Raw genomic sequence first — 26,020 nt, 5'->3', positions numbered from 1 at the left:
ACTGGGAAGAAAAGAGACAGAAACTAGACAGATTTGAAGAGGAGGAAGGAAAAGTTGATTTTGAAAGATGGATATAGGACAGGAAGAGGAGATAAAAGAAAGGGAATAGACAGCACAGTGAAGCAGAATCAGAGATTACTTTACATTACATTAGAGGAGGATGAACGAAACGAGGTTCGGGGACTGGCAGCCCATGAGGGGGTCGGCAAGAGCACCAAACCACGAGGAAAACCAATAGGGAAGGTAAACAACCGGGACTTAAATTGCCTATACACTAATGCAAGGAGCCTAAGAAGCAAAATGGGAGAGCTAGAAGTCATAGCCAGTAAGGAGGACTTAGACATAATTGGAGTCACAGAAACATGGTGGTCCGAGGACAACAATTGGGATGTGGTCATACCAGGGTACAAGCTCTATAGGAGAGACAGGACATACAAGAAGGGTGGAGGAATAGCGCTATATATAAAGGACTCCATTCCTTCAACAAGGATGGAAACAACAGTAAGGGCGGACGGCTTGAAATCACTATGGGTTAAGCTACCAGGAGGAAATGGAGCAGACATAAAATTGGGACTGTACTATCGCCCGCCAGGACAATCAGAAGCAAATGACCAGGACCTGGAGGCTGAATTGAGGCAGGTATGCAAAAGCGGAAGTGTGGTGGTGATGGGGGATTTCAACTCCCCTTGAATAGACTGGAGTATTGGACACTCAAACTGCATGAGGGAAACAAAATTCCTGGAGGCTATGATGGACTGTTTCATGGAACAACTGGTCACAGAACCAACACGAGGAGATGCCACTCTCGACCTAATCCTCAACGGGCTAGGGGGACCCGCAAAGGAGGTGGTAGTACTAATGCCACTAGGAAACAGTGATCACAACATGATCCAGTGCAAGCTAGCAATAGGAACATCAAAGGTGAAAAGAACCACAACAACAGCACTCAATTTCAGAAAAGGGAATTACGAGGCCATGAGGAAAATGGTGGGAAAGAAGCTCAGCAGCAGCTCAGGGAAGATGGAGACCGTAGAAAAAGCCTGGTCCCTACTCAAGGACACGATGCACAAAGCACAGAATCTGTACGTCCCCAGGTTTAGGAAAGGGTGCAAAAAGAATCGAACAAAAAACCCGGTGTGGATAACAAATGCAGTGAAAAAGGCGATAAGGGACAAGAACACATCGTTCAGAAAATGGAAAAAGGACCAAACCAAGGACAACCAGAAGGAGCTCAAAAGACACCAAAAGGAATGTCACCGAGTGGTTAGGAAAGCAAAAAGAGAATATGAAGAAAGACTGGCGGAGGAAGCAAGAAACTTCAAACCATTCTTCAGGTACGTGAAGGGGAGGCAACTGGCCAGGGAGGAAGTGGGACCATTGGATGATGGAGACAAGAAGGGAGTGGTAAAAGAGGAAAAAGAGATAGCTGACAGGTTAAACAAGTTCTTCTCGTCAGTCTTCACGAGAGAGGACACATCCAATATTCCAGAACCCGAGGAGATCATAAGTGGGGATCAGGATGAAAAGCTGGTCCAACTAGAGGCAAGCCAAGAGGATGTCCTCCGACAGATAGACAGACTGAAGAGCGACAAATCACCAGGTCCGGACGGCATCCACCCAAGAGTACTAAAAGAACTGAGAAATGAAATAGCGGAAACACTTCGCCAAATATGTAACCTATCCTTAAAAACTGGGGGGATCCTGGAGGACTGGAAAATAGCAAATGTCACGCCCATCTTTAAGAAGGGATCAAGGGGTGACCTGGGAAACTACAGGCCGGTGAGCTTGATCTCGGTTCCGGGAAAGATGATGGAAGCACTGGTTAAGAACAGCATCTGCGAACACATAGAAAACAATGGACAGCTGAAGGCGAGCCAGCACGGCTTCTGCAAGGGAAGGTCGTGCCTCATGAACTTACTGTACTTCTTTGAGGGAATAAACAGCCAGATGGATAAAGGGGAATCCATAGACATCATTTACCTTGACTTCCAAAAAGCCTTCGACAAGGTACCCCAGGAACGGCTGATTAAGAAGCTGTGGAACCACGGGGTGCAAGGGGATGTCCACCGATGGATCAAACACTGGCTGGCAGGCAGGAAACAGAGGGTTGGAGTAAAGGGCCACTACTCAGACTGGCAATGGGTCACGAGCGGAGTTCCACAGGGGTCGGTGCTGGGACCGCTCCTGTTCAATATATTTATTAACAACCTGGATGCGGGAACAAAATGTGAGGTTATTAAATTTGCGGATGACACCAAACTCTGCAGCAGGGTTAGAACCGCGGAAGACTGCGAAGACCTGCAAAGGGACCTAACGAGGCTGGAAGAGTGGGCAAAAAAGTGGCAAATGAGCTTTAACATAGAGAAATGCAAGGTCATGCATGTAGGGAGAAAGAACCCGATGTTCAGCTACAAAATGGGGGGATCATTGCTAGGGGTAAGCAACCTTGAAAGAGACCTGGGGGTGATGGTGGACACAACCTTGAAAGCATCAGCACAGTGTGCGACAGCCTCAGAGAAAGCGAACAGAATGTTGGGTATCACGACCAGGACGAAGGAAGTCATCATGCCGCTGTATCGTGCAATGGTGCGCTCTCATCTAGAGTACTGTGTCCAGTACTGGTCGCCGTACCTCAAGAAGGACATGGCAGTACTTGAGGAAGTTCAGAGAAGAGCGACTAAACTGATTAAAGGTATGGAAAACTTTTCATACGCTGACAGGTTGGAAATGCTGGGGCTATTTATTCTCCCTGGAAAAGCGGAGACTTAGAGGAGACATGATAGAAACCTTCAAAATCCTGAAGGGCATAGAGAAGGTAGACAGGGACAAATTCTTCAGACTGTGGGGAATCACAAGTACAAGGGGACACTCGGAGAAATTGAAAGGGGACAGGTTTAGAACAAACGCTAGGAAGTTCTTTTTTACCTAGAGGGTGGTGGACACATGGAACGCGCTTCTGGAGGTTGTGATAGGCCAGAGCACGCTACAGGAGTTCAAGGAAGGTTTAGATAGATTCCTAAAAGATAAGGGGATTGAGGGGTACAGATAGAAATAGAGGTAGGTTATAGGAATAGTCAGGGACCACTTCACAGGTCATAGGTCTGATGGGCCGCCGCGGGAGCAGACCGCTGGGCGCGATGGACATCTGGTCTGACCCAGTGGAGGCAACTTCTTATGTTCTTATTCTACCATTACCTTGCGGTTCAAGGTGGATTACAAAAAAATGATGGTTGGTCTGTTACTGAAGATCAGTGGTCATGGCTAGTGAAGGTAAAGAATAGGGCAGGTAGTTTTGGGGAATCAGGAGGAAGGAAGGAGGAATTTGTGATGTTAAGACTTATTCAGGGATTTTTTGAAGAGTATGTTTTTTATTTTTCTGAATAACTTGTAATCTGAAGTTATCAGTAGCTTGGAGATCTAGCTATCTAGTCTCGCTGCTTGATTGGCCAGGAGGCTGGCATAGAGGTTTTTTCCGTTTAATTTCTTTGATTGGCGAGTGTGTGAATGGGTTGTGAGTTTTTCTATGTCTGGTTGAGGTATTATGGATGAGACGGTCATAGAAATAGACGGCAGATAAGGGCCACGGCCCATCTAGTCTGCCCACCCCAATGACCCTCCCCTACCTTTCTCTGTGAATAGATCCCAAGTGTCTATCCCATTTGGCCTTAAAATCAGGCACGCTGCTGGCCTCAATAATCTGAAGTGGAAGACTATTCCAGCGATCAACCACCCTTTCAGTGAAAAAGAATTTCCTGGTGTCCCCGTGCAGTTTCCCGCCCCTGATTTTCCACGGATGCCCCCTTGTTGTCGCGGGACTCTTGAAAAAGAAGATATCTTCTTCCACTTCGATGCGGCCCGTGAGATACTTGAATGTCTCGATCCTGTCACCCCTCTCTCTGCGTTCCTCGAATGAGTACAGCTGCAACTTATCCAGCCGTTCCTCGTACGGGAGATCCTTGAGTCCCGAGACCATCCGGGTGGCCATTCTCTGGACCGACTCCAGTCTCAGCACATCCTTATGGTAATGCGGCCTCCAGAATTGCACACAGTATTCCAGGTGGGGCCTCACCATGGATCTATACAATGGCATAATGACTTCAGGCTTACGGCTGACGAAACTCCTGCGTATGCAACCTATGATTTGCCTTGCCTTGGATGAAGCTTGCTCCACTTGATTGGCAGTCTTCATGTTCTCACTGACGATCACCTCTAAGTCTCGTTCTGCTTCAGTTCTTGTTAGGATCTCGCCATTAAGGGTGTAAGGTTTGCATGGATTTTGGCTGCCCAGGTGCATGACTTTGCATTTTTTGGCATTGAAGCTGAGTTGCCAGGACCTAGACCAGCGCTCCAGTAGGAGTAGGTCATGCATCATGTTGTCGGACATTGAATTGATGTCTGTTGTGCTTTTGCCCACTACATTGCTTAGTTTGGCGTCATCGGCGAATAATGTTATTTTACCTCGCAGCTCTTCTGCCAAGTCTCTTATAAAGATGTTGAATAGGATCAGGCCCAGGACCACTGATTACCTCCTTCATTTCGGAGGGGGTGCCATTCACCACTACCCTCTGAAGCCTACTTCCAAGCCAGTTCCCAACCCATTTCGTCAATGAGTCGCCCAATCCTATAGAACTCATCTTGCTCAGCAACCTGCGGTGTGGTACGCTATCGAATGATTTACTGAAGTCCAGGTATACGATGTCCAGGGACTCCCCAACATCCAGCTTCCTCGTCACCCAGTCAAAGAAGCTGATCAGGTTGGATTGGCAGGATCTCCCCTTATTAAATTCATGTTGACGGGGATCCCGTAGATTCTCCTCGATCAGGATCGTATCCAATTGGCGTTTGATTAGCGTTTCCATTAGTTTGCACACTATTGATGTGAGACTCACCCGTCTGTAGTTTGCTGTCTCCATCTTGGAGCCTTTCTTGTGGAGTGGAATGACGTTAGCCGTCTTCCAGTCCAACGTGACGTTACCCGTACTAAGGGAGAGATTGAAGAGCGCGGATAGCGGTTCCGCCAAGACATCACACAATTCCCTGAGCACCCTGGTTGTCAGGCCCCATTGCCTTGTTAACCTTAAGCTTTGACAGCTCGCTGGGTGTAAACTCGAAATTACTAAACGGGTCATCTACGTCAACCCTTGTCTGTAGCTGAGGGCCGAGTCCTGGCGCCTCGCGGGTGAAGACTGAGCAGAAGTATTCATTTAACAGTTGGGCTTTTTCCGAGTCCGCTTCTACATAGTCTCTGTCTGATTTCCTAAGACGCACTATCCCGCATGAGTTCTTATTTCTGTCACTGATATATCTGAAGAAGGATTTATCTCCTTTCTGGATGTTCTTCAATAGAGACTCCTCCATGCGGAATTTGGCCTCCCTAACTGCTGTTTGACTGCTTTTGACTTGGCCAGATAGACTTCCCTAGAGTCCTGTTTCCCTGATTGTTTGTAAGAGATGAATGCTTTTTTCTTCTCCTTGATGAGGTCCAAAATCTCCGCAGAGAACCACTATGGCTATTTGTTCCTTCGCCGTTTACTTACTGATTTAACATAGCGGTTTGTTGCTTCTTGTATGGTGGCTTTCAAAATCGACCACATTTCTTCCACGTTATCGGTTTCTGCTTGGCTTTGTAGCGCCTGGTGAACGAAGTCTCTCATTTCTTTGAAGTTTGTGTCCTTGAATTTGAGGACCTTGGTCAGTGTGGTAGATTTAGTGAAACCTTTCCTGAGATTGAACCATACCATGTTGTGGTCACTGGAGGCCAATGTGTCGCCCACTGAGACCTCTGTGACACTTTCTCCATTGGTAAGTATCAGGTCCAGTATTGCCTGATCCCTTGTTGGTTCCAACACCAGTTGCCTGAGTCTTGCTCCATTCATAGAGCTTAATAGCCTCCTGCTGCTGCCGGAAGCAGAGAAAAGCATGTCCCAATCCACATCAGACATGTTGAAGTCACCTAACAATACTGTGTCCCCACGCAAGGTGATATTCTCTATATCTCCAATTAATTCCATATTTAGGTCATCCTGTTGTCTTGGGGGTCTGTATATTACACCAAGATACAGGCATTTGTCTTTCCCTCTGGCCAAATTTACCCAAAGGGATTCCCCGGTGTAGTGGACATCTGTGATTCTGGTGACCTTAATGTCATCTAATATAATAAAAGCCTAAGCCGCGCATGCGCACTCTTACCTGTGTGCTCCCGTTTTCCGTGCGCTGTAGGTCCCCGCAGGTAGGAGTGCGCATGCGTGCTTCCATGCATCTCTCTCTCCCAAGGCGGATGTCGGCTTCGGGCGGCGCGGAGGCTGTCTGTCGGCGCCTACAGGCTGCCGCGGCTGTCGGTAGAGGGCAGACGCGAGGTAAGGGGTGCTGCTGCTGGACAGGGGAAGAGACGGGGGGGGTAGGAAAAGGAAGGGAGGCCTACTGCTGGACAGGGGAGCAGGAAAGAGGTGCTGATGAACAGGGGAAGAGACCGGGGGGGGGGAGAAAAAGGAAGGGAGGCCTACCGCTTGACAGGGGGACAGGAAAGAGGTGCTGCTGTACAGCGGAGAGATTAAAAAAAGGGAGAAGGGCTGCTGCTGGATAAGGGGAGCAGTGAAGGGGTGGTGGTGGACACAGGGAAGGTAAAAGGAAGGGAGAATGGGTGGACAGCCGAGGAAAAAGAAAGACAGAAAGAAAGGCAGAAATACAGGAGAGGAGAAGAAGGAGAGAGGGGGATTTAGATCTTGAAAAAAAACTGAAAAGTCCTCCTCGGAAGGATTGACTCCCGATGTGTATAATTGCTCATAGAAGGAGCGAAAATGATCCGCAATGGCAGTAGGGTCAGTAATAAGGGATCCAGAAGACTTAAGGGCTTTGATGCGATTAGCTCTCTTCTTCTGTTTAAGGTAATTGGCCAATAACGTACCCGCTTTGTTACGATGTTCATAATATAAAGCCCCCTCGTGTAGCAACAAGATGCCAGCTCGTTCACAAAGAATAGAGTTGTATTGAAATTTGAGTTTGCGAATCTGCAACAAATCAGAGGCAGTGGGAGAGGTATGATATCGGACTTCCAGCGATTTAATTTGAGTATCCAAATCAGTAAGTAATTTTTTACGCTCTTTGTTAATATGAGCTGTATAAGCTATGATTTTACCTCTTAGGTATGCCTTGTAAGCATCCCAAAGGGTCTGGCAAGTCACCTCCGGGGTGTCATTATCAAGAAGATAATCTGTGGTCCAGGTTTCAACTTGAGCCAGGAAGTCCGGATCTGCCAAGAGAACAATATTCAATCGCCAGGTAGAGGTAGGAGAAGGAGAAGCAGAAAGATTGAAAGACACAGATATAGCAGAATGATCAGAAAGAGGACAGGAAAGTATGGAAGAGGAGCGAACAGATTGGATGAGCGAATGAGATAATAAGAAATAATCCAAACGCATTGCTGATGCATGAGGTGCTGACCAGAAGGTGTATTCCTGGTCTGAGGGATGAAAAAGACGCCAAACATCAGTAAGGTCAAAGGACTTAGCTATATTAAGTAGGAGTGGGAGTGTGGGTGGAGGATGGTAGGTGGATTGAGACCGTCGATCCAAGTGCTCATCCAGGACCAAATTCCAATCACCCCCCACTATAAGATAGTCAGTGGAGACAGAAGACAGCTCTTTAGCTAGGGCTCTGAAAAACCCCTTGTCCGCAACATTAAGAGCATAGAGTGCCAAAAAGGTATAACGACGGGAAGCAGTGTCCAGAGTTACCGATACCCAGCGACCCTGGGAGTCATGAGTTATCTAACTACCGCCCGATAGCTAACATACCATTTCTTGCCAAACTTACAGAAAAACTAGTATTTAACCAGCTTTTGGACTTCTTCGAAAAAACAAACGCGTTACATCCACATCAAACTGGATTTAGAAAGTTTCATAATACAGAATACTCTCTAATAGGTTTAACATCTAATATTCAATACTACTTAGACCATCATAGATCTGTCATCCTATTTTCCTTAGATATTTCGGCCGCCTTTGACACAATTGACCACGACCTACTTCTAAATAGACTTGAAGAAAAAGGAATAACCGGGAATGTCTTAAAATGGTTTAAATCCTATTTCAACAACCGAACTTCATCCGTCAGATTTAATAATGAAGACTCTTCTACCTTTACCTCAACTTTTGGAATCCCACAAGGATCCATTCTGTCTCCCTTACTATTTAACATTTTTCTATCACCACTACTAGAAATTTGTCAGGCAACAGGTTTTATCCCATTTTCATACGCGGATGATATTCAATTGATTCATCCCGTAGATCCTGAAAGCGACACTGACATCTTCTCCATTAATCAAAAATTAGAACTAATACATAACTGGTTGAACTCAAACAAACTAGCTCTGAATATTAACAAGACCAAATCCATCCTATGTAAATGGAAAAAAGATATTTCACTTATAAAACCTTTTCTTATTAATAATATACCTATCAGCACGGAACCCATAGTTAAAATTCTCGGAGTACTATTTGATAATAATTTATCTTATCACGAACACATCTCCTCCATTGTTAAACAATGTTTCTTCAAACTTCGACAGATAAGATCTATTTCTAAATTTCTCTATCCTTCCTCTTTAAAGATTTTAATCCATTCATTCATCATAGCCAAAATCGACTACTGTAATGCCCTATTTTTAAATATCAGCCAAAAAGAAAAAAGAAGACTTCAAATCATTCAGAACACGGCCATAAAATTAATCTATAATGCAAAAAAATTCGATCACGTCTCCCCATTATTAATAGACACGCATTGGTTACCAGTTAACCATAGGATCCTCTACAAACTGATGTTCCTAATCTTTAAGTCCCTCACATTTAGTGAACCACAATTTATTTTAAAATCACTTATCCCATACAAACCCCAAAGATCTTTGCGCTCATCTAATCAAAATTTATTAACTGTGCCTTCTTTAAAAATCATTGGAACGAGAAGAGCTGACATGTTTACTGTTGCAGGTCCACAATGGTGGAATTCCCTTCCCCATTATATTAGAATAGAAAGTGATATCCTAGTATTCAAAAAGCTTTTAAAATCTCATTTATTTAAGGACGCCTTTGATCTATAATTAAACTTATGGACGTCTTTAACTAATTTTCTCCTCTAAATTGTTGATTTGGCTCAAACAAATATGCAAGAAATGCTTTGAAAAATTTTTACCCTACCTTTCGTTTTTCCCTGGTTTTTTTGTTTTTTTTCCTCTTCCCCATTGTAACTTTACCCTCCTTCCCTATCTCTCATGTCAGTCACAATTGATTTTATTGTAATTAGGTTAAAGTTTCTTTATTATATTATGTACATCGCCTAGAATTCTGAAATAGGCGATTCATCAAATGTGAAATAAAACTTGAAACTTGAACGAATTATACTATATTGGAGACGTTTAGCAAGCAAAATAGCCACACTACCTTTAGAAGAAACGGCCGGAGAAAAAAACCAGTGAGAGACCCAATCTCGCTTAAGCTTAGCTGATTCAAGCATATTCAATTTTGTTTATTGGAGAAAGACCACCTGAACTAAGTGGTGATTACAGAACAAGAGCATTTTCTTCCTCTTGATAGGGTGATTTAAACCTCTAATATTCAGAGATAACACATTACAAAATACCATAGTAAAAAGGTCAACGAATACAGTACTGCAAAGAGAGATTGTACAGTGCACTCAGAAACCATCCGCAATTGCATGCTGCCATAGGTAAAAAGAAAAAACCGCTGAGCTCTAATGAAAGAATGAAAAACCCCATACACACACTCATACATGCACCCCAACTCCCACCCACCCACAAGACACAAGCCTTGTAACCATCCCGCCCAAAAGGCGACCCTAAGGCCTATGGAGGGGAAGAGACCCACAACATGAAGGCGAAGAGTCAGCAGCCTCCCCCCCAATAGCCCCGCAGAACCTCAAAATGGTAGAACACAGTAAATATATTGGATAAATAACTCATCACTCATAATCAAAATAGAGTAGCACTACAGCTGCTGCTCAAACTGCAATGCACACCTTGTTAGAAGCAGGGAGATAAGAAAACAGTACCAAATTGCAATTTTAGTCAAGTATCCATTCACTGCAGGTCTTCTTGCTCTTTCAGGAAGCGATCTACCTCATCAGGATCGGTGTAAGTCTTGGTTCTGTTTTGATATGTTATCTTGAAGGCCGAAGTGCGCCTCTGTAGCTCTTAAACGAGGGCGCAAGGCCAAGAACTTGCGACGTTTTTCTGCTGTGGCTTTGGTATAATCAGCTGAAATATATATGGACTGACCCTGCCATTCGATTTTATGGATGGATCTCATTTTTTCCGGAATCATGGCTACATGAGGGAACCGCAGCAGCTTCATCACCACCGGTCTCGCCCGTTGAGAGCCGCTCGGGGCTTTAGTCGGCACCCGGTGGGCCCTCTCAACTTCCAAGGCCCTACCGAATGTGAGGGAGAGGACTTTAGGTAGCCAGTCTTCAAAAAATTTACATGCGTTAGATTCCTCAACTCCTTCGTGGAGGCCGTTCAGACGTAAATTATGGCACCGACCACGATTACCCAGATCCTCAAGCTGATTCTCCAGCGCGTGCAGAGCTCTGCGATCCATTTTTTGATTAGAAGCAATCTCGTCAACGATCATACACTTTTTCTCCAGTACATGCAGCTTAGTATCCATTGTCGAAAGCTTTTCAGTGAGATTCATAATCTCATGCTTGATATCTTTTATATTATCTTTGCTTTCGGACATCATGTTGGATATCAACTGCAACTGCTCCGACACTGTAAGCTCAGAGTCGGCACGTGGCCTAGACGATTCCCCTTTGGTAGGCGTCGGAGAATCTTGCTTCGGGCGCTTAGCACCGGAGGAGCCGGCAAAAGCAGCCTCGATCTTACCCTGCTTTAGTTGAGGCATCGTAATGGCAAATTAAAGCACAGGATATTGAGTGAAAAGTTAGAAATACCGGGGCTGTAGGCGGGAGCTCGTGACTCAAGCCTCCATATTGATCGGGCTCTTTAGCGCCCCCCTCCCCGCATGAATCTTTGCTTGTAGAGTCCACTTTAAAAAAGACTGCAGGCATTAGTGTCTATGCTTCTGTCCCTCCTGGCAGAGAGGGTAAGGCCATGGATAAGTTTGGCAAGCATCTATACCAAAATGCTATGCTAGCCAATTGCTCAGGTAATTATGCCTTTCATTTCTCTTTTTACCTGAAGCACCTCATCCAACAACTGTCCTCTTTTGAGAAGTATCTCCCTGACTGTAAACTACCTTTATTTCAACAATATACTTCTAGTTTATTACAACTTCGGAAGTTCATGGTCTGTTCTATTTATGACACCTTCGAACTGACCTCTAGAGCTACAGCAATGGCTGTTGCTATGCGGCGTTTAGCTTGGCTTAGGGTCTCAGAACTTGATGTCAATCACCAGGACCGCCTTGCCAATGCTCCTTGCTTAGGTGACGAGTTATTTGGTGACTCTCTGGATACTACCACACAAAAGCTGTCTGCACATGAGACTCGTTGGGACACTTTACTGAAGAACAAAAAGAAGCCTCCGCCTGCTCGACCTTTTCGCCAGCAATCATTTTATCAACGCCGCTACTCTGCTCGTCCTCTTCCACCTGCTCATCAGCAACCTCAGCGACAACGTCAGCAGCAACGCCAGCAGCCTCGTTCTCAACAGCCGCAACCAGTAAAACCACCTGCCCAACCTAAGCCTACTCAACCCTTTTGACTTCATTCTCCAGGACATAGCCAGTTTTCCACCATCCTCTCCTCTGCCTCAACCTATCGGAGGATGTCTTCCCATTTTCCTCAGCCATTGGGAGCTCATCACTTCAGACCAGTGGGTTCTAAACATCCTTCGCCACAGCTATTCTCTCAGTTTCCAGACTCTTCCCTCACACAGTCCTCCAAAAGAGTCTGCTTTAAACACATCTCGGTCCTTCCTACTGCTTCGGGAGGTTCAATCCCTTCTTCTGAACACCATAGAGGAAGTTCCTCTAGATCAGAGAGGGCAGGGATTCTACTCCCGCTATTTTCTGGTCCCCCAAAAAATCGGAGACCTCAGACCCATATTAGATCTCAGGGATCTCAACAAATGTTTGGTCAAGGAGAAGTTCAAAATGCTCTCTCTGCCACACTTTATCCTCTTCTCACTCAGGACGACTGGTTATGCTCCCTCAATCTCAAAGAGGCCTATACACATATCGCGATCAATCTGACCTCCAGACAATACCTCCGCTTCATGATCAATCGCTGTCATTACCAGTACAAAGTCTTACCCTTTAGTCTGGCCTCCTCTCCCAGGGTATTCACAAAATGTCTCATTGTGGTGGCCGCTTTTCTACGCTCTCACCATCTCCAAGTCTTCCCTTACCTGGACGACTGGTTAATCAAGGCTCCTTCATCTCAGGAAGTGGTTCTTGCCACCAACCAGACCATCCTGTTTCTCCAAATTCTGTGTTTCGAGATCAACCTGCCCAAGTCACATTTCATCCCCACTCAGCGACTTCAGTTCATTGGAGTGATATTGGACACTGTCCTCATGAGGGCGTTTCTTCCATCCAACCGCCTTGAGACCCTTCTTCATCTCTGTCAGCAGGTGCTTCCACAGCTTTCCATCCCTGCAAAACAAATGATGGTACTCGGGTCACATGGCTCGACAGTTCATGTCACCCCATTCGCACGTCTTCACCTGCGTACTCCTCAATGGACCCTAGCTACCCAATGGTTCCAGGCGACGGATCCTTGTTCGCGACACATATCTGTGACATCGTCTCTTCGACAGTCTCTGCAATGGTGGTTGAAATCTTCCAATCTCTCCAGAGGTCTTCTGTTCCATCTGCCTCATCATCATCTAGTCATCACCACAGACGCATCCCCGTATGCCTGGGGAGCTCACTTGAACGATCTCCAAACTCAAGGTCTTTGGACTGCCCAGGAAAAGAGGCACCACATCAATTTCCTGGAACTCAGAGCGATGTTTTTTGCCCTCAAGGCTTCTCAGTATCTCCTCTTTCCTCAAGTACTACTACTTTGCACAGACAATCAAGTTGCAATGTACTACATCAACAAACAAGGTGGGACGGGCTCTCGTCTGTTGTGTCAGGAGGCCCAATAGATTTGGTCTTGGGCGACAAGGATCTTCCATATGAAGAACGGCTTGACAAATTACAGCTATACTCGCTCGAGGAGCGCAGAGAGAGGGGAGACATGATCGAGACGTTCAAGTATCTTACGGGCCGCATCGAGGTGGAGGAAGATATCTTCTTTTTCAAGGGTCCCACGACAACAAGAGGGCATCCCTGGAAAATCAGGGGCGGGAAACTGCGAGGTGACACCACGAAATTCTTTTTCACTGAAAGAGTGGTTGATCGCTGGAACAGTCTTCCACTACAGGTGATTGAGGCCAGCAGCGTGCCTGATTTTAAGGCCAAATGGGATAGACACGTGGGATCTATTCACAGAGAAAGGTAGGGGAGGGTCATTAGGGTGGGCAGACTAGATGGGCCGTGGCCCTTATCTGCCGTCTATTTCTATGTTTCTATGACAGCTCGCCATTTATTCCTGAAAACTGTCTACATTCAAGGAGAACAGAATTCCTTAGCAGACAATCTCAGCAGAATTCTCCAACCTCACGAATGGACTCTCGATCCCATGACTCTCCAGTTCATTTTCACTCATTGGGGCACTCCTCAAGTGGTCCTTTTTGCGGCTCCTCACAATCATCAACTGCCCCAATTTTGCTCCAGACTCTGCTCCCCTCATCGTCTGGCAGCAGATGCGTTTCTCCTGGATTGGACCAATCTCTTCCTTTATGCCTTTCCTCCTCTACCTCTCATGTTGCGAACCTTGTTCAAGCTCAAGAGGGAACAAGCCACCATGATTCTCATTGCTCCACGGTGGCCCAGGCAACATTGGTTCCCCCTTCTTCTTCAACTCAGTTCCAGGGAACCCATACTTCTTCCAGTGTTTCCTTCTCTGCTTACTCAGAATCAGCAGTCCCTTCTACATCCCAACCTGCAGTCTCTGCACCTGACAGCTTGGTATCTCTCGAGCTGAGCTCGACTCACTCTCTTCTTTCTCAGCCTGTCTGTTCTATTCTTGATGCTTCCAGGAAGCAGGCCACTCTTCAATGTTATCAACAGAAGTGGACCAGGTTTTCTTCCTGGTGCCTTCTACATCATCACGATCCAACTTTACTAGCAGTAGAACTAGTGTTGGATTATCTTCTTTCTTTGTCTAACTCTGGTCTCAAGTCTACCTCTATCAGAGTCCACCTCAGTGCTATTACTGGTTTTCATGAGCCAGTTCACGGAAAACCTCTTACTGCTCATCCTTTGGTTTCAAGATTCATGCGGGGGGCTTTTCAATGTGAAACCACCTCTCAAGCCCCCTCCTGTTGTCTGGGATCTTAATGTGGTTCTTTCCACCTTAATGAAGCCTCCTTTTGAACCATTGACCACAGCTCATTTCAAATTTCTCACTTGGAAAGTGGTCTTCCTTATTGCTCTCACCTCTGCCAGGAGGGTCAGTGAGTTACATGCACTAGTTGCAGATCCACCTTTCACTGTTTTTCATCATGACAAGGTGGTTCTGCGTACACATCCAAAGTTTCTCCCTAAGGTTGTCTCTGACTTTCACCTTAACCAGTCCATTGTCTTACCTGTATTTTTCCCAAAACCTCATTCTCATCCAGGAGAACAGGCTCTGCATACTTTGGACTGTAAGCGTGCTTTGGCTTACTATTTAGAGCGCACTAAGCCTCACAGATCATCTCCCCAACTTTTTCTATCTTTTGATCCCAATAAGTTGGGACATCCTGTTTCTAAACGTACGATATCCAATTAGCTTGCTGCTTGTATCTCGTTCTGTTATGCTCAGTCCGGACTGACACTGGAAGGTTCTGTCACGGCCCATAAGATTCGAGCTATGGCAGCATCTGTGGCTTTCTTCAGATCAACTCCGATTGAGGAAATCTGCAAGGCTGTTACTTGGGCCTCAGTTCATACTTTCACGTCTCATTATTGTCTGGATGCATTCTCCAGACGGGATGGACACTTCGGCCAATCTGTTTTACAAAATTTATTTGCCTAATGGCCAACCTTCCCTCCAGCCCTCTTTTTGTTAGCTTGGAGGTCACACATCAGTTAAGAATATGCTGCCTGCTTGTCCTGGGATAAAGCACAGTTACTTACCGTAACAGGTGTTATCCAGGGACAGCAGGCAGATATTTTTACGTCCCACCCACCTCCCCGGGTTGGCTTCTTAGCTGGCTTATCCTAACTGGGGACCGTGTGCCTCTGTCGGCCGGGAAGGCACTCGCGCATGCCCGGTGCGGCCTATCTAGAACTTTCTAAGTTCTTAGAGTGCAATCACTCTAAAATTGTTGGTACCGGGGCTCCGACGGTGCCGTCACCCATCAGTTAAGAATATCTGCCTCTCCAACGGTGCTGTCACCCATCAGTTAAGAATATCTGCCTGCTGTCCCTGGATAACACCTGTTACGGTAAGTAACTGTGCTTTTTTTGTAGAGTTTGTTGAATTCGGGCCATTGAATATTGGGGAATTGGGACCAAATTCTGTCTGCGGCTGTTGATTCTTTTTATGTGGTGTGTATTGTGAATTCAATTGAGTGGAATGGGAAACAGTTGAGGGTAGCTCTGGCATTTGTGATTTTGTTCTTGAAATGTTCTGCTAAGAGGGTGGCTGAAGGAGGGGGGTATTGTTCATGGTCATGAAGGGTTTGGTGTCTGTTAGTTGTTTTAATATTTGAAATCATTTTTTGGTGTCTTGAGTTTCTGTGCCTATTAGGTTGGTGTAGCATGTTTTTCTCTTATCCTTTAGTTGAAGTTTGTATTAATTTTTTTCCAGGCAGTTTTTGTGTGGTCTAGGCCAGTGTTCTTCAACCTTTTTACACCTATGGACCGGCGGAAATAAAATAATTATTTTGTGGACCGGCAAACTACTAAGACTGAAATTTTTTTTAAAACTCATCGCCGTCCCGTCCCCGTGAGCTCAGTCCCGCAAACCATCTGATCCTATCTGCACAAGCCTCAAATAGTTATGATTTTATATTGAACATATTTTATTAAAGTATAAAAAGAAACAATATTCTGTACAATTGTCATTTTATAAATATAAATAATACATGGCAAGGATCAACAAAACTCCCGTCTCCTCTCCCCTTCACATATATCCCCTCTACTATCAAGAAAACTGAATAAGCCAAAATATTGCTACACAAATATGCTAACAGAATACCGCAGTCACACATGGCAGGAATGGTATTAGGGGGAGTGTAACTAGGGCAACTGCCTCCTGGTCAGAGAGAGCCCTAAGCCAGCTGGAAGCTAAAGAAGCACTGCCTGGGCTTTGCACTCCCCAATTATGTCTAACATCAGCTCTAGCAGGATACATATTTTAAATCTGATATATTCTAATCACAAGATAGAAATAAACAGATTTTTTTCTATCTTTTGTCGTCTCTGGTTTCTGCTTTCATCGTTTTTCACTCTCTTCCATCCAGCGTCTGCCCTGTCTCTTCAATCCAGCATTTGCCCCTTCCATCCACTATCTGCCCTCTCCCCCTCCCATATGGTATCTGCGTTCTTCTATGCCCCTCTCTCCTACACCAGATCTAGCATCTTTGTCCCTCTTTTCTTATTTCTCGTCTGACCCCCTTCCCAGCATCAATCTCTCTCTACTTTGTCATTCCTCTCTCCCCTTTCCCTCATCTGATCTCTCCATTTCATCCTGACTCCTTCCCCTCCTCTAATCTCCCTGCCAGCTGTTTCCTTCCAATTTTCCTCCTCCCCTGTCCAGCAGTACCTTCTCCCTTTCTTCCTCCCCTTATCCAACAGTAACTCTCTTCCCTTTCCTTTCCCTTCTCCCCTGTCAGCAGTATCCCCTTCCCCTCCCTTGTCCAGGAGTACTCCTTCTCCCTTTCCTCCTCTCCTTATCCAATAGTAACTCTTGTCCCTTCCCTTTCCCTTCTCCCCTGTCAGCAGTACCCCCTTTCCCCTCCCTTGTCCAGGAGTACCCCTTCTCCCTTCCCTCCTTCCCTCTCCAGCAAATGTTTCCTCTATGTAGGCTAGCAGCAGCTCTGTGTACTTTTAACTTCGGCACACAGCTGCTGCGAAGCAGTATTTTAGCCGTGGTTTCATGAGGCAGCCTTGGGGCCTTTGATGGGTCGGCCCACATCGCATCATCGAAGCGGGCCGGCCTAGCAAAGACCCCGAGGCTGTTTCATGAAACTGCGGCTAAAATACTGCTTAGGGGCAGCTGTGTGCCAAAGTTAAAAACACACAGAGCTGCCGCTGCTGGTCTGGGGGTGCGGAGACAAATGCAGGAGCAGGAGACATACGCGGCAGGAGTCCCAGCATAGCAACAGCAACAGGAAGTTGCATGTCAGCTGATGCTGGCACCTTTTGTTGCGGCAGGGACCCGATTCCTTCAAGGGCCGTCAAGGGTTTTTTGCGGACCGGCGATTGAAGAACTGTGGTCTAGGCTATTTTTCCTCCATTTTCTTTCTAGTCTTCTGCATTGTCTTTTGAGTAGGAGTGGATCATTGTCAAACCATTGGTCTGATCATCTACTGGTTCTAGTTTTGGTTTTTAGTGGGGCTAGTTCATCAAGAGATGCAGAATTAAATAATTTGAAACATAAAGTCAACAGGCAACAAAGGTAAGATAAATGATTTTATTTTCAGTTCAGCAAGGGGGTAATGGGATATGAAATGGGAAAATTGAATTTAAATATGTCATTATTGAGAATTTGTCTGATCTGTATATATTGTACTATAAAGGAGGAAATGTGAGGGGGAAATGCGCAATTAATTGCGCAATAAAAATATAATCAAAATATAGCCCTAGTTTTATTCATGTTCTAATGAAAGTCTTATTGTTTATCGAAATCTGTGTGATTTTTATAAAGTATAGTAAAACCTGTCCTGACTTGTATTTCTTTTTTCATAGATACATTGAATATATGTGTGACATGATGGCAGAAGAACCTATAATTCCTCACAACAAACCTATTCTTGTGAAATCAATAATTATGACACCAGTTCCCCTTTTTAATAAACAACGTAGTGGTTGCAGACCATTTTGTGAAGTCTTTGTTGGAGAAGAGCGAGTAGTAACCACATCACAGGAATATGATAAAATGAAGTAAGTACATAGTGGTACATGTTTATATCATTTTAATTTGTGTTTTTTTCTGATAATTTTACTTTTTACTTAATTTATTTATGTGCTTTTATGTTCTCTACCTACCCTTCTGTCTGTGATATCTATCTGTCACCATGTTTTTAGAGGGTATGGAGATCCTTTCTGGACTGGGAGCTGGAAAAGTTTCCTGTTTGGTGTACACTGCTGCCATTTAGTAAACAGCTGCCTAAGAAACAGAATTGTTCTTCCTTTCTCCTTCCAAGTGAAATGGACCTGGTCTGGTTCTGGTCCCAAAACCACCCTGCACACATTCTGTCTCCTCTCAGATATCTGAAGACAGTCTCTTTAGGAAGAAAGGATGCTCAGGCTTGTCCCAAAGAAATTGTCCATTTATGAGTTTTTCATCCATTTTTATAGCGTTATACATGGGTCAGTTTTTTCAGCGTATGACCGTAGGAAAAACCATATTTGGTAACAGGATACATAAAAGTAGCAAAACTGTAGGAAAGACCATATTTGGTAACAGGATACATAAAAGCAACAGAAAAGGTAGCAAGCACAAGGAAGGGGGGGTTCATAACTATGGCATATAATACTGTGCTTTATTGTCTAAGGTCTTTCTTAGCAAATGTTTCTTGTCTACAGGAGAAGCAGGATCGCTCAACTAGAACATGGGCTGTGGGAGGTTCAGGACATGAGGAATGACCTTGGCACAAGTAGCTAGCTTCAGAACAGGATGTAAAACACAGAGCTCAGAACACAAAGAGAAAAAAAATGACCTTGTAGCATTTCAGCAGAATGAAAACTGTTTCTGTGTTTTTTATAGAAAACTTACAAGGAATATATGTGCCCCTTCAATCCCCTCTTACGTCATGAAAATGACATCATAAATGCACAGCATGAGCTTGGAGGGAGATATATTCCATATATGTCTCTCGAGGAGGGGGTTTAGGAGCAGTAATACGAGTAAGGCAGCACATGAGCAGTCTAAAAATTACTTAAGCAACAAGGATGCAGATGATAATAGAGATTATAACAATAATAAGATCTTTAACCCATCCCTGCATCCAACTAAAGTACTGATCCCAAGGATTAGATAAACCAGAGTTACATTTGAGCTCAGCAGAGAGGTCTTCTAATTTCTGAATGGCCATAGTAACCTTACCCGTGGGACTTGTATTGTCAGGAATAAAGGTGCAACAGGATAAAGTACTGGGGAGAATTCTACAGACACCCCCTTCTCAGCAAGGATCATATCTAGGGCCATGCAATTTTGGAAAGTCATCTGAGAAGTGGGGCCTAACTGATCAGCAATACCTTGCAAGGCGTCCGTAGTGTAGTTCACAAAGCGTTGCTGATTATAATAAATGCAATTAATCCAATCAACATTCTTATTGATAGTGATACGGGGAATAAGAGACTTGAACCCAGCCTTAACTTGGTCTCGGGCCTTGAATTCATCTGGGACCCCTCTAGGGACCCCTATAGCAACTATGTATATATGTGGATCAAAACTACCAAGGAGGTCACGTTTATGTCGGGGTAAAGAGGAGGAGGAACCATGCAAAGAGGAAGGGTGCCCTTCAGAGAAGATATGCAAGGGCATGATAACCTTAGCTAAACCACACTGGCCTGTCCATTAGCTGGGTAATTTAACACAGAGCCAAGGTCTCCACAGAGCCAGTAAATATCACCTAGGGTGAAAATCTGATGTTGCAATAGTGGGGCATACATATAATCCAAGACAGAACAATAACCAGGGGGAAAATTGCCTAAAAAACTACCCTGTGTCAGATTAGAAACATAGCAGAAATACTTGGATATTGTGAAAACCACTGATAGTAAACAACACACTTTCACAAAAATGGAAAATAAAGATGGTATAACAGTAATACTGAAGCACAAACAAACAGACCAATCTTAGTGGAGGAAAAGCCTCAGATAGGGGCCCGCCCACCTCCACAATGGTGGAATAACGGTGTTCGAGTGGTCACTTCACTGGCTAAAAACCTCCTATTGTAGATGGTCCAAGCAATGTGCTACTTTATAATTGCTTTGAAAAATTGTGTGAAATAGAAGAAAACAACTTATCTTTCTTTCTTTGGGATCGGTACACCAACAGTGGCCAACGTTTCACTATTAAGCTGCCTCAGGGTGTAACATATATGATCGCACTAAAAAGCACACAAAAGAAACTCAAATCAGAATTAAAAACATATAAAACCGGTATAGATCTTTATAGCCTTCATGACATTATATTAAGAAACCTTTAATGCGGACGCCAAGGGTGCTTTTTACAGATGAGTACAGTGCTGGGGTGTCATTTACAGATGAGTATGGGCAAAAAATGTCGTGGACCCAGGACACAGTTGGAAATGACCATACAGGAAGAAAAACTAGCAGCAACGCTGCTAGGAGGAGAATGATAAAATTGGTGGAATGCTGTGACGAGATCATTGTGCTGGTCCACTGGAGGGGGTGAGGTCTGCGCAGGGACGGCTTGCTTCTGGGGTTTTAGGTTAACCCTCTTCAAGCGACTTGCGTGGATCCAAACAGGAGACTCCTCCGTGAGTACAGCGGTCCTGGTCGCAGCGATCACAGTGGTGGGAGGGCCAAAGAGGAAATCCGTCTGCTTCCTATCCTTGGAAAGCTTCTGGACAATGACTACGTCGCCAGGCTGGAAGGAATGGGTAGGAATCTGTGGAGAAAAAGGAGAGGTGCAAGACACGTTTCTTTCAACATGCCCTAATGTGTCAATGAGCTTTCGGACGTATTCTTCCTGTATCAAGGGAAGATCATTACTCTCAACTATTGAGGGTTTGTCTATCCACAGGGCGGGGAAAGGTCGTCCCATGAAAATCTCAAAGGGAGAGTAGCCAGTGGTGCAGTGAGGCTGCATCTGAATTTCAGCTAAAACAATAGGGAGGAATTTCTTCCAATTCACAAACGTGCCAGCTGTAGCTTTCATGATTTTGTCTTTGATAGTTCTGTTCATGTGTTCAACAGTACCGGAACTCTGTGGGTGATATGGGAGATGGAATTTCCACTCAATTCGGTAGCTAAATCTTTGCATACTCTGGCAGTGAAAGGACCATTGTCTGAGTTAATGTATGTGGGGCATCCCCACCTAGGGATGATTTCGCGAAGCAAAATGTTCACCACAGTCTGAGCTGTTTCATTTGTGGTGGGAAAAACTTCAGGCCATCGGGAGAACATGTCAACAATAACAAGGGCATAATCTTGTTGGGTCCCGGTGGCATGAGGGATATGAGTAAAGTCAATCTGTAAGTGTGTAAAAGAACTGGGGTAAGTAAGGTGCTGGTGTGGTGCTTTATGGGGTATGTTGGGATTAGCATGGAGACAGGTTATACACCGAGCTATATATGTTTGTATAATGAAAAAATCACTGACAAGAAGTTGAAAGCGAGCACTGCGATGACCAATGCAATGATATTGGGCAATGAATAAGGGGGAGCTAGCGGCTGGTATACAGGGTTTCCCTTCTTTGCACCAAAGTCCGTCCGAAGGGTGGCTTTGGGTACTGCCAGTTGCCAGGCATCAAGTTCAGAAGGGGTAACAAAGGATTGAAGCTGAGAAAAAAAAGAGGAAGGGAAAAAGAAGGAGGGGAAAGAAGAGGAAGGAGAACAGAGGAATGAGGGGGGTCCAAAGCAGCATGTTTAGCAGTGCGGTCGGCCAGAGCATTACCTCTGTCAATTATGGTCTGGAGACCAGTGTGTGCGCAACAATGAATGATAGCAACTGCAGCAGGCAGGAGTAAGGCAGAGAGAAGGTCCGAAACAAGGGAAGAATGGGAAATGGGCTTACCATCAGATGCCACAAAGCCACGACGTTGCCAGATAACACCATGGTCATGTACAACACCAAAGGCATATTTGGAATCAGTGTAAATGTTAACGCGTTCACCAGAGAAAAGGTGGCAGGCGCGAGTAAGGGCAATGAGTTCAGCAGCCTGGGCCGAGGGATAGGGGAGAGAAGAGGCCTCATGGACAGTGTCAGGGAGTTCAACCACAGCATATCCTGTGTGGAAGGTGTTGTCATTAGGGCGGGAGCAGGAGCCATCAACAAAAATGGAGGAAGCATTAGGGAGAGGGGTGGAAGACAAGTCAGGGCTGGGGGAAGTGTCTTGATGTATCAGAGAGACACAGGAATGATCAGGAGGAAGGGCATCCTGTTCACCCTTGAGGCCCAAAAGACCATTTAAAAGGAGGGCGGGGCAGAATACCTGATGGTGAGATTGGGATTAGAAAGAAGGATAAACTCATAACCACTAAGGCGCTGAGCAGACATGTGCTGGGTATGAATGTTGCGAAGGAGGGCTTGGACATCATGAGAAGTATGAAGGGTAGTGGGGTGACCAAGGGTCAGAGGAGTGGCCATCTCTACCACCATAGCACATGCAGCCAGGGCTCTCAAGCAGGCAGGCATGCCTTGTACTTGAACAGGAGTGACCTTAGAAAAAAAGGCAACAGAGCGTAATTTACCGCCATGATCTTGTGCCAGAACACCTGCCATGGTTTTACAATTGTCTCGAGCAAAGAGGTGAAACATTTGGTCATAATCAGGGAGACCCAGGCCAGGGCTAGAAACCAAAGCACATTGCAAATGTCTAAAAGCATCCAATATTTCTTTAGTCCATCTGATAAGATCAGTCATTTCAGGACCTAGGGTCTGTCTCAGAATCGAGTCATAGAAGGAACAATCAGGGATCCATTGGCGGCAGTAACCAATCATACCAAGAAAAGTGAGCATGTCTTTCTTGGTAGCTGGGCGGGGCAGACCCAGAACAGTAGCAATGCGAGAAGTGCTAATTTTCCTCTGACCATGAGAGAGGACAAAACCCAGTTATTCCACCTCAGATTTACACCATTGCAGTTTCTTTCGTGACACCTTGTGACCACACGCAGACAACCATTGCAAAAGGTGCAAACTATCAGCCTGACAGGTCTCCTGAGTTATGGAAAATAGAAGGAGGTCATCCACATACTGGATGAGGACAGAACCATGAGGGGTCATCCATGGCTGCAGAGTAGCCCGAAGGACAATGGAGAACACCACAGGGGAGTCAACATAGCCCTGGGACATTCTACACCAAGTATACTGCTGTTGCTAGAAGGTGAAGACAAAAAGGGGCTGAGTAGCCTCATCAACAGGGACAGAAAAGAAAGCATTCTTTAGGTCAATGACAGAGAAAATGGTGGCAGCAGGTGGAATGGAGGAGAGGAGGGAAGGAACGTCATGGACAATGGGTGCAATGGGAATTACCAAAGCATTGACAGCCCCAAGGTCTTGGACGAAACGTGGGGTGCCATCAGCTTTAACAACAGGATTGATGGGCATATTGTAGGAGGAGATGGTGGTTTTAATAATACCAGAGGAAAGAAAGGAAGCAATCAGTGGAATCATGGCCCTCTCCTTTTCCCGGGAGAGCGGGTACTGCTTGATGAAAACGGGGGTGAGTGATTTCAGAGAAGCACGATAGGGGGTGCATGAAATAGAGCCTACATCAGTGTCAGCGGAAGCCCAGACCAGAGCCTACATCAGTGTCAGCGGAAGCCCAGACCGGAGAGTCTGGGGGAAGGGGCAAAAGTGTATCAGGGCAAGTGGAAAGGTAAAGGGTGGATGGAGGACGAATGGGAATGACGGAGGAAAAGACATGCAAACCTCCTGTATCATCGGTAATGAGCTGAATTAGGAGAGGGAAGAAAAGATTTTGACCAAGGCTAACAGGGCAATGGGGAATAATAAGAAAGGAGTGCTGGAAGAATGGAGCCTGTTTCTGGATGGGCGACAGACAGGGGTGTAGTATGGTAGGATTTAGTCAAAACCCCATTAATTCCCATAGAAGGTTCAGCATTCATGCGCGGACCTGATAATAGTCTTCACCGATGGTACTACAAGTGGCACCTGAATCTACAAGGAAAGGCACTGGACTCCCCTGGACAATCATGGGGGAATCCTTGGCGAAGGCAGAGACCAAAGTGAATGCTGGAGTGTAAACCTCCAGGCCCCTTCATTGGGAAGTTGGGGGGGGGTGCCAAGAGATGAGAAAACGAGGAACAGCAGATGGTCCCGCAGTGGGGGGGGGAGGCACCACGGGTGGGGCAGATTGAACTGGCAATGCGGGGGGGGGGGTGGGCATTGATAAAGCCAGTGGCCAGGGTCCCCGCAATTGAAACATCAAGTACTTCTGGATGGATTATTACCACTACGACTAGAGGCAGGGGCCTGTCCTTTGCGGAACCCGCGACCCCTGTTCCGCGAGGAGCGGACAGGCGCGGTCCCCAGATGGGTGGCTGGCCCTGATAATGCAGGATTTCCCGGGGTTTAGAAATCTCAAAACAACCTGTGGCTTCCTTTTCCATTAATTTATTCTGAAAATCAGCACAAGAACTAGTGGGCCATTCCGAAATCATTTGTTTGACCAGAATTTGCAAGGGAGAACGGAGGTTAGAAAGGAAAGTCTGAATAAGTAGGGAATCCATATTTGCATGGGCACTGAGACCTGCCTCTTGGGTCCAGGTTTCATTAAACCTCTTCCAGAAATCCACAACAGTTTCACCGGATTTCTGTTTGCAAGCTACAGCAGTGGGAAGGGAAGATCTAGACTTAAAACACCTGTCAAGCTCTGCCTGCAATTCATTCCACATAACAGCATTTCCTGCTTCAGTATTAAGTTTATAAGCTGTAGCAGTGACAGTGGCGGGCTCTAAAACACTGATACTGGGGACTTTAGACCAGTCCCAGGGGGAACTGTGTCCAACAATGCCATCTATAATAAGGCGCATATCTTCCTGCATATAATTTCAACCCTTGCATGCTTGCTTCAGGTAATGAAACGTGGCACTAGCAGAGACAAGAGGCATGGGGCAGTGTTTAATAATCTTATTAATGTCTTCTAATTCAATGGGTTTCTTTAAGAGGGTATCCCCCACTGTGAGAAAGGGCATCTGTTCTTGCATCAACTCTTGTACTTCCCTAACCCTTTGAGTGCCGCTGCGAGTGCGGATGGGCGAAAAAGAGATTACCGGGCCCCGGACGGTGGGGCTGGTGGTGGATATAGTGGACGATGGTATGGCTTGGGACAAAGTGTCATTAACCTGTCCTGATGCAGCCGCACCGGACAGGACGGGAGGTGGAGGAGGAGGAGAAGATAAAGCGAGAGTGATGCCGACAAGGAGGTCAATATCATCCTTAGATAAGGAGGGATAAAGTTTAAGAGGAGAACTGGGCGATGGAGCTTGTAAATTATATGGAGGAGGACTGGCAGCGCAGATAGATTTTTCTGCGGCATGTAATTGGGCAGGAGAGAGAATTGACAGCTTGAAGTTTTTTCTTTGACAGTAGCTGACCAATAGGGAGCATATGTAAGCCAATTAATGCCTCCCCTTCTCATGTATTCTTTATCCCAGTGCGGGTTCCCTGAATAGTATTGCCATGCCTCATGATCCCCCAAACACAAACCCTTTACCATATCCATATGGAACTTATCATTTGCCCCGTCTCAGGGAAATAGACTCGAACTATGAAGTCCTTCAGTCCAACCAGCCATATTATCTACCCAAGGGTCAATAAGATAATATCCAGTGTCACACAAATGGGCAACATAAGCCTTACAAGTCTCATCTTTCTTAGGAGGGGGGAAACCTTACTGCCTTTCTGACCCATTACAAAACAATATAGCAATGCACAAGTCTTCGCTTATCTTACCTTATAAGCGAGATACAGTAATATACAATACAATTCTTATACTCTATGAGTCTTATATCTAAGCAATATAAGCCTTATCTCTAAGCGATAGAAAAGAAAAAAGTGCATGCAAAAAG

The 26,020-nt window shown here is 45.4% G+C and overlaps 1 protein-coding gene across 5 annotated transcripts in view; it reads left to right on the top strand.

Moving 5' to 3' along the window:
• GAK (cyclin G associated kinase) overlaps window positions 1–26,020 on the top strand; it is a 652,499-nt gene that overhangs the window by 388,912 nt on the left and 237,567 nt on the right. For all 5 annotated transcript variants that reach the window (XM_033916764.1, XM_033916747.1, XM_033916757.1 and 2 more), the window contains one exon: window positions 17,982–18,176. In XM_033916764.1, the coding sequence (XP_033772655.1) occupies window positions 17,982–18,176 (195 nt within the window). The remainder of the gene's footprint in view (window positions 1–17,981; window positions 18,177–26,020) is intronic.

This window comes from Geotrypetes seraphini, chromosome 1 (assembly GCF_902459505.1).
Source record: "Geotrypetes seraphini chromosome 1, aGeoSer1.1, whole genome shotgun sequence".
Lineage (NCBI taxonomy): Eukaryota > Metazoa > Chordata > Amphibia > Gymnophiona > Dermophiidae > Geotrypetes > Geotrypetes seraphini.
Note: the sequence above shows the minus strand (reverse complement) of the source record. Positions and strands in the feature narration are given on the sequence as shown.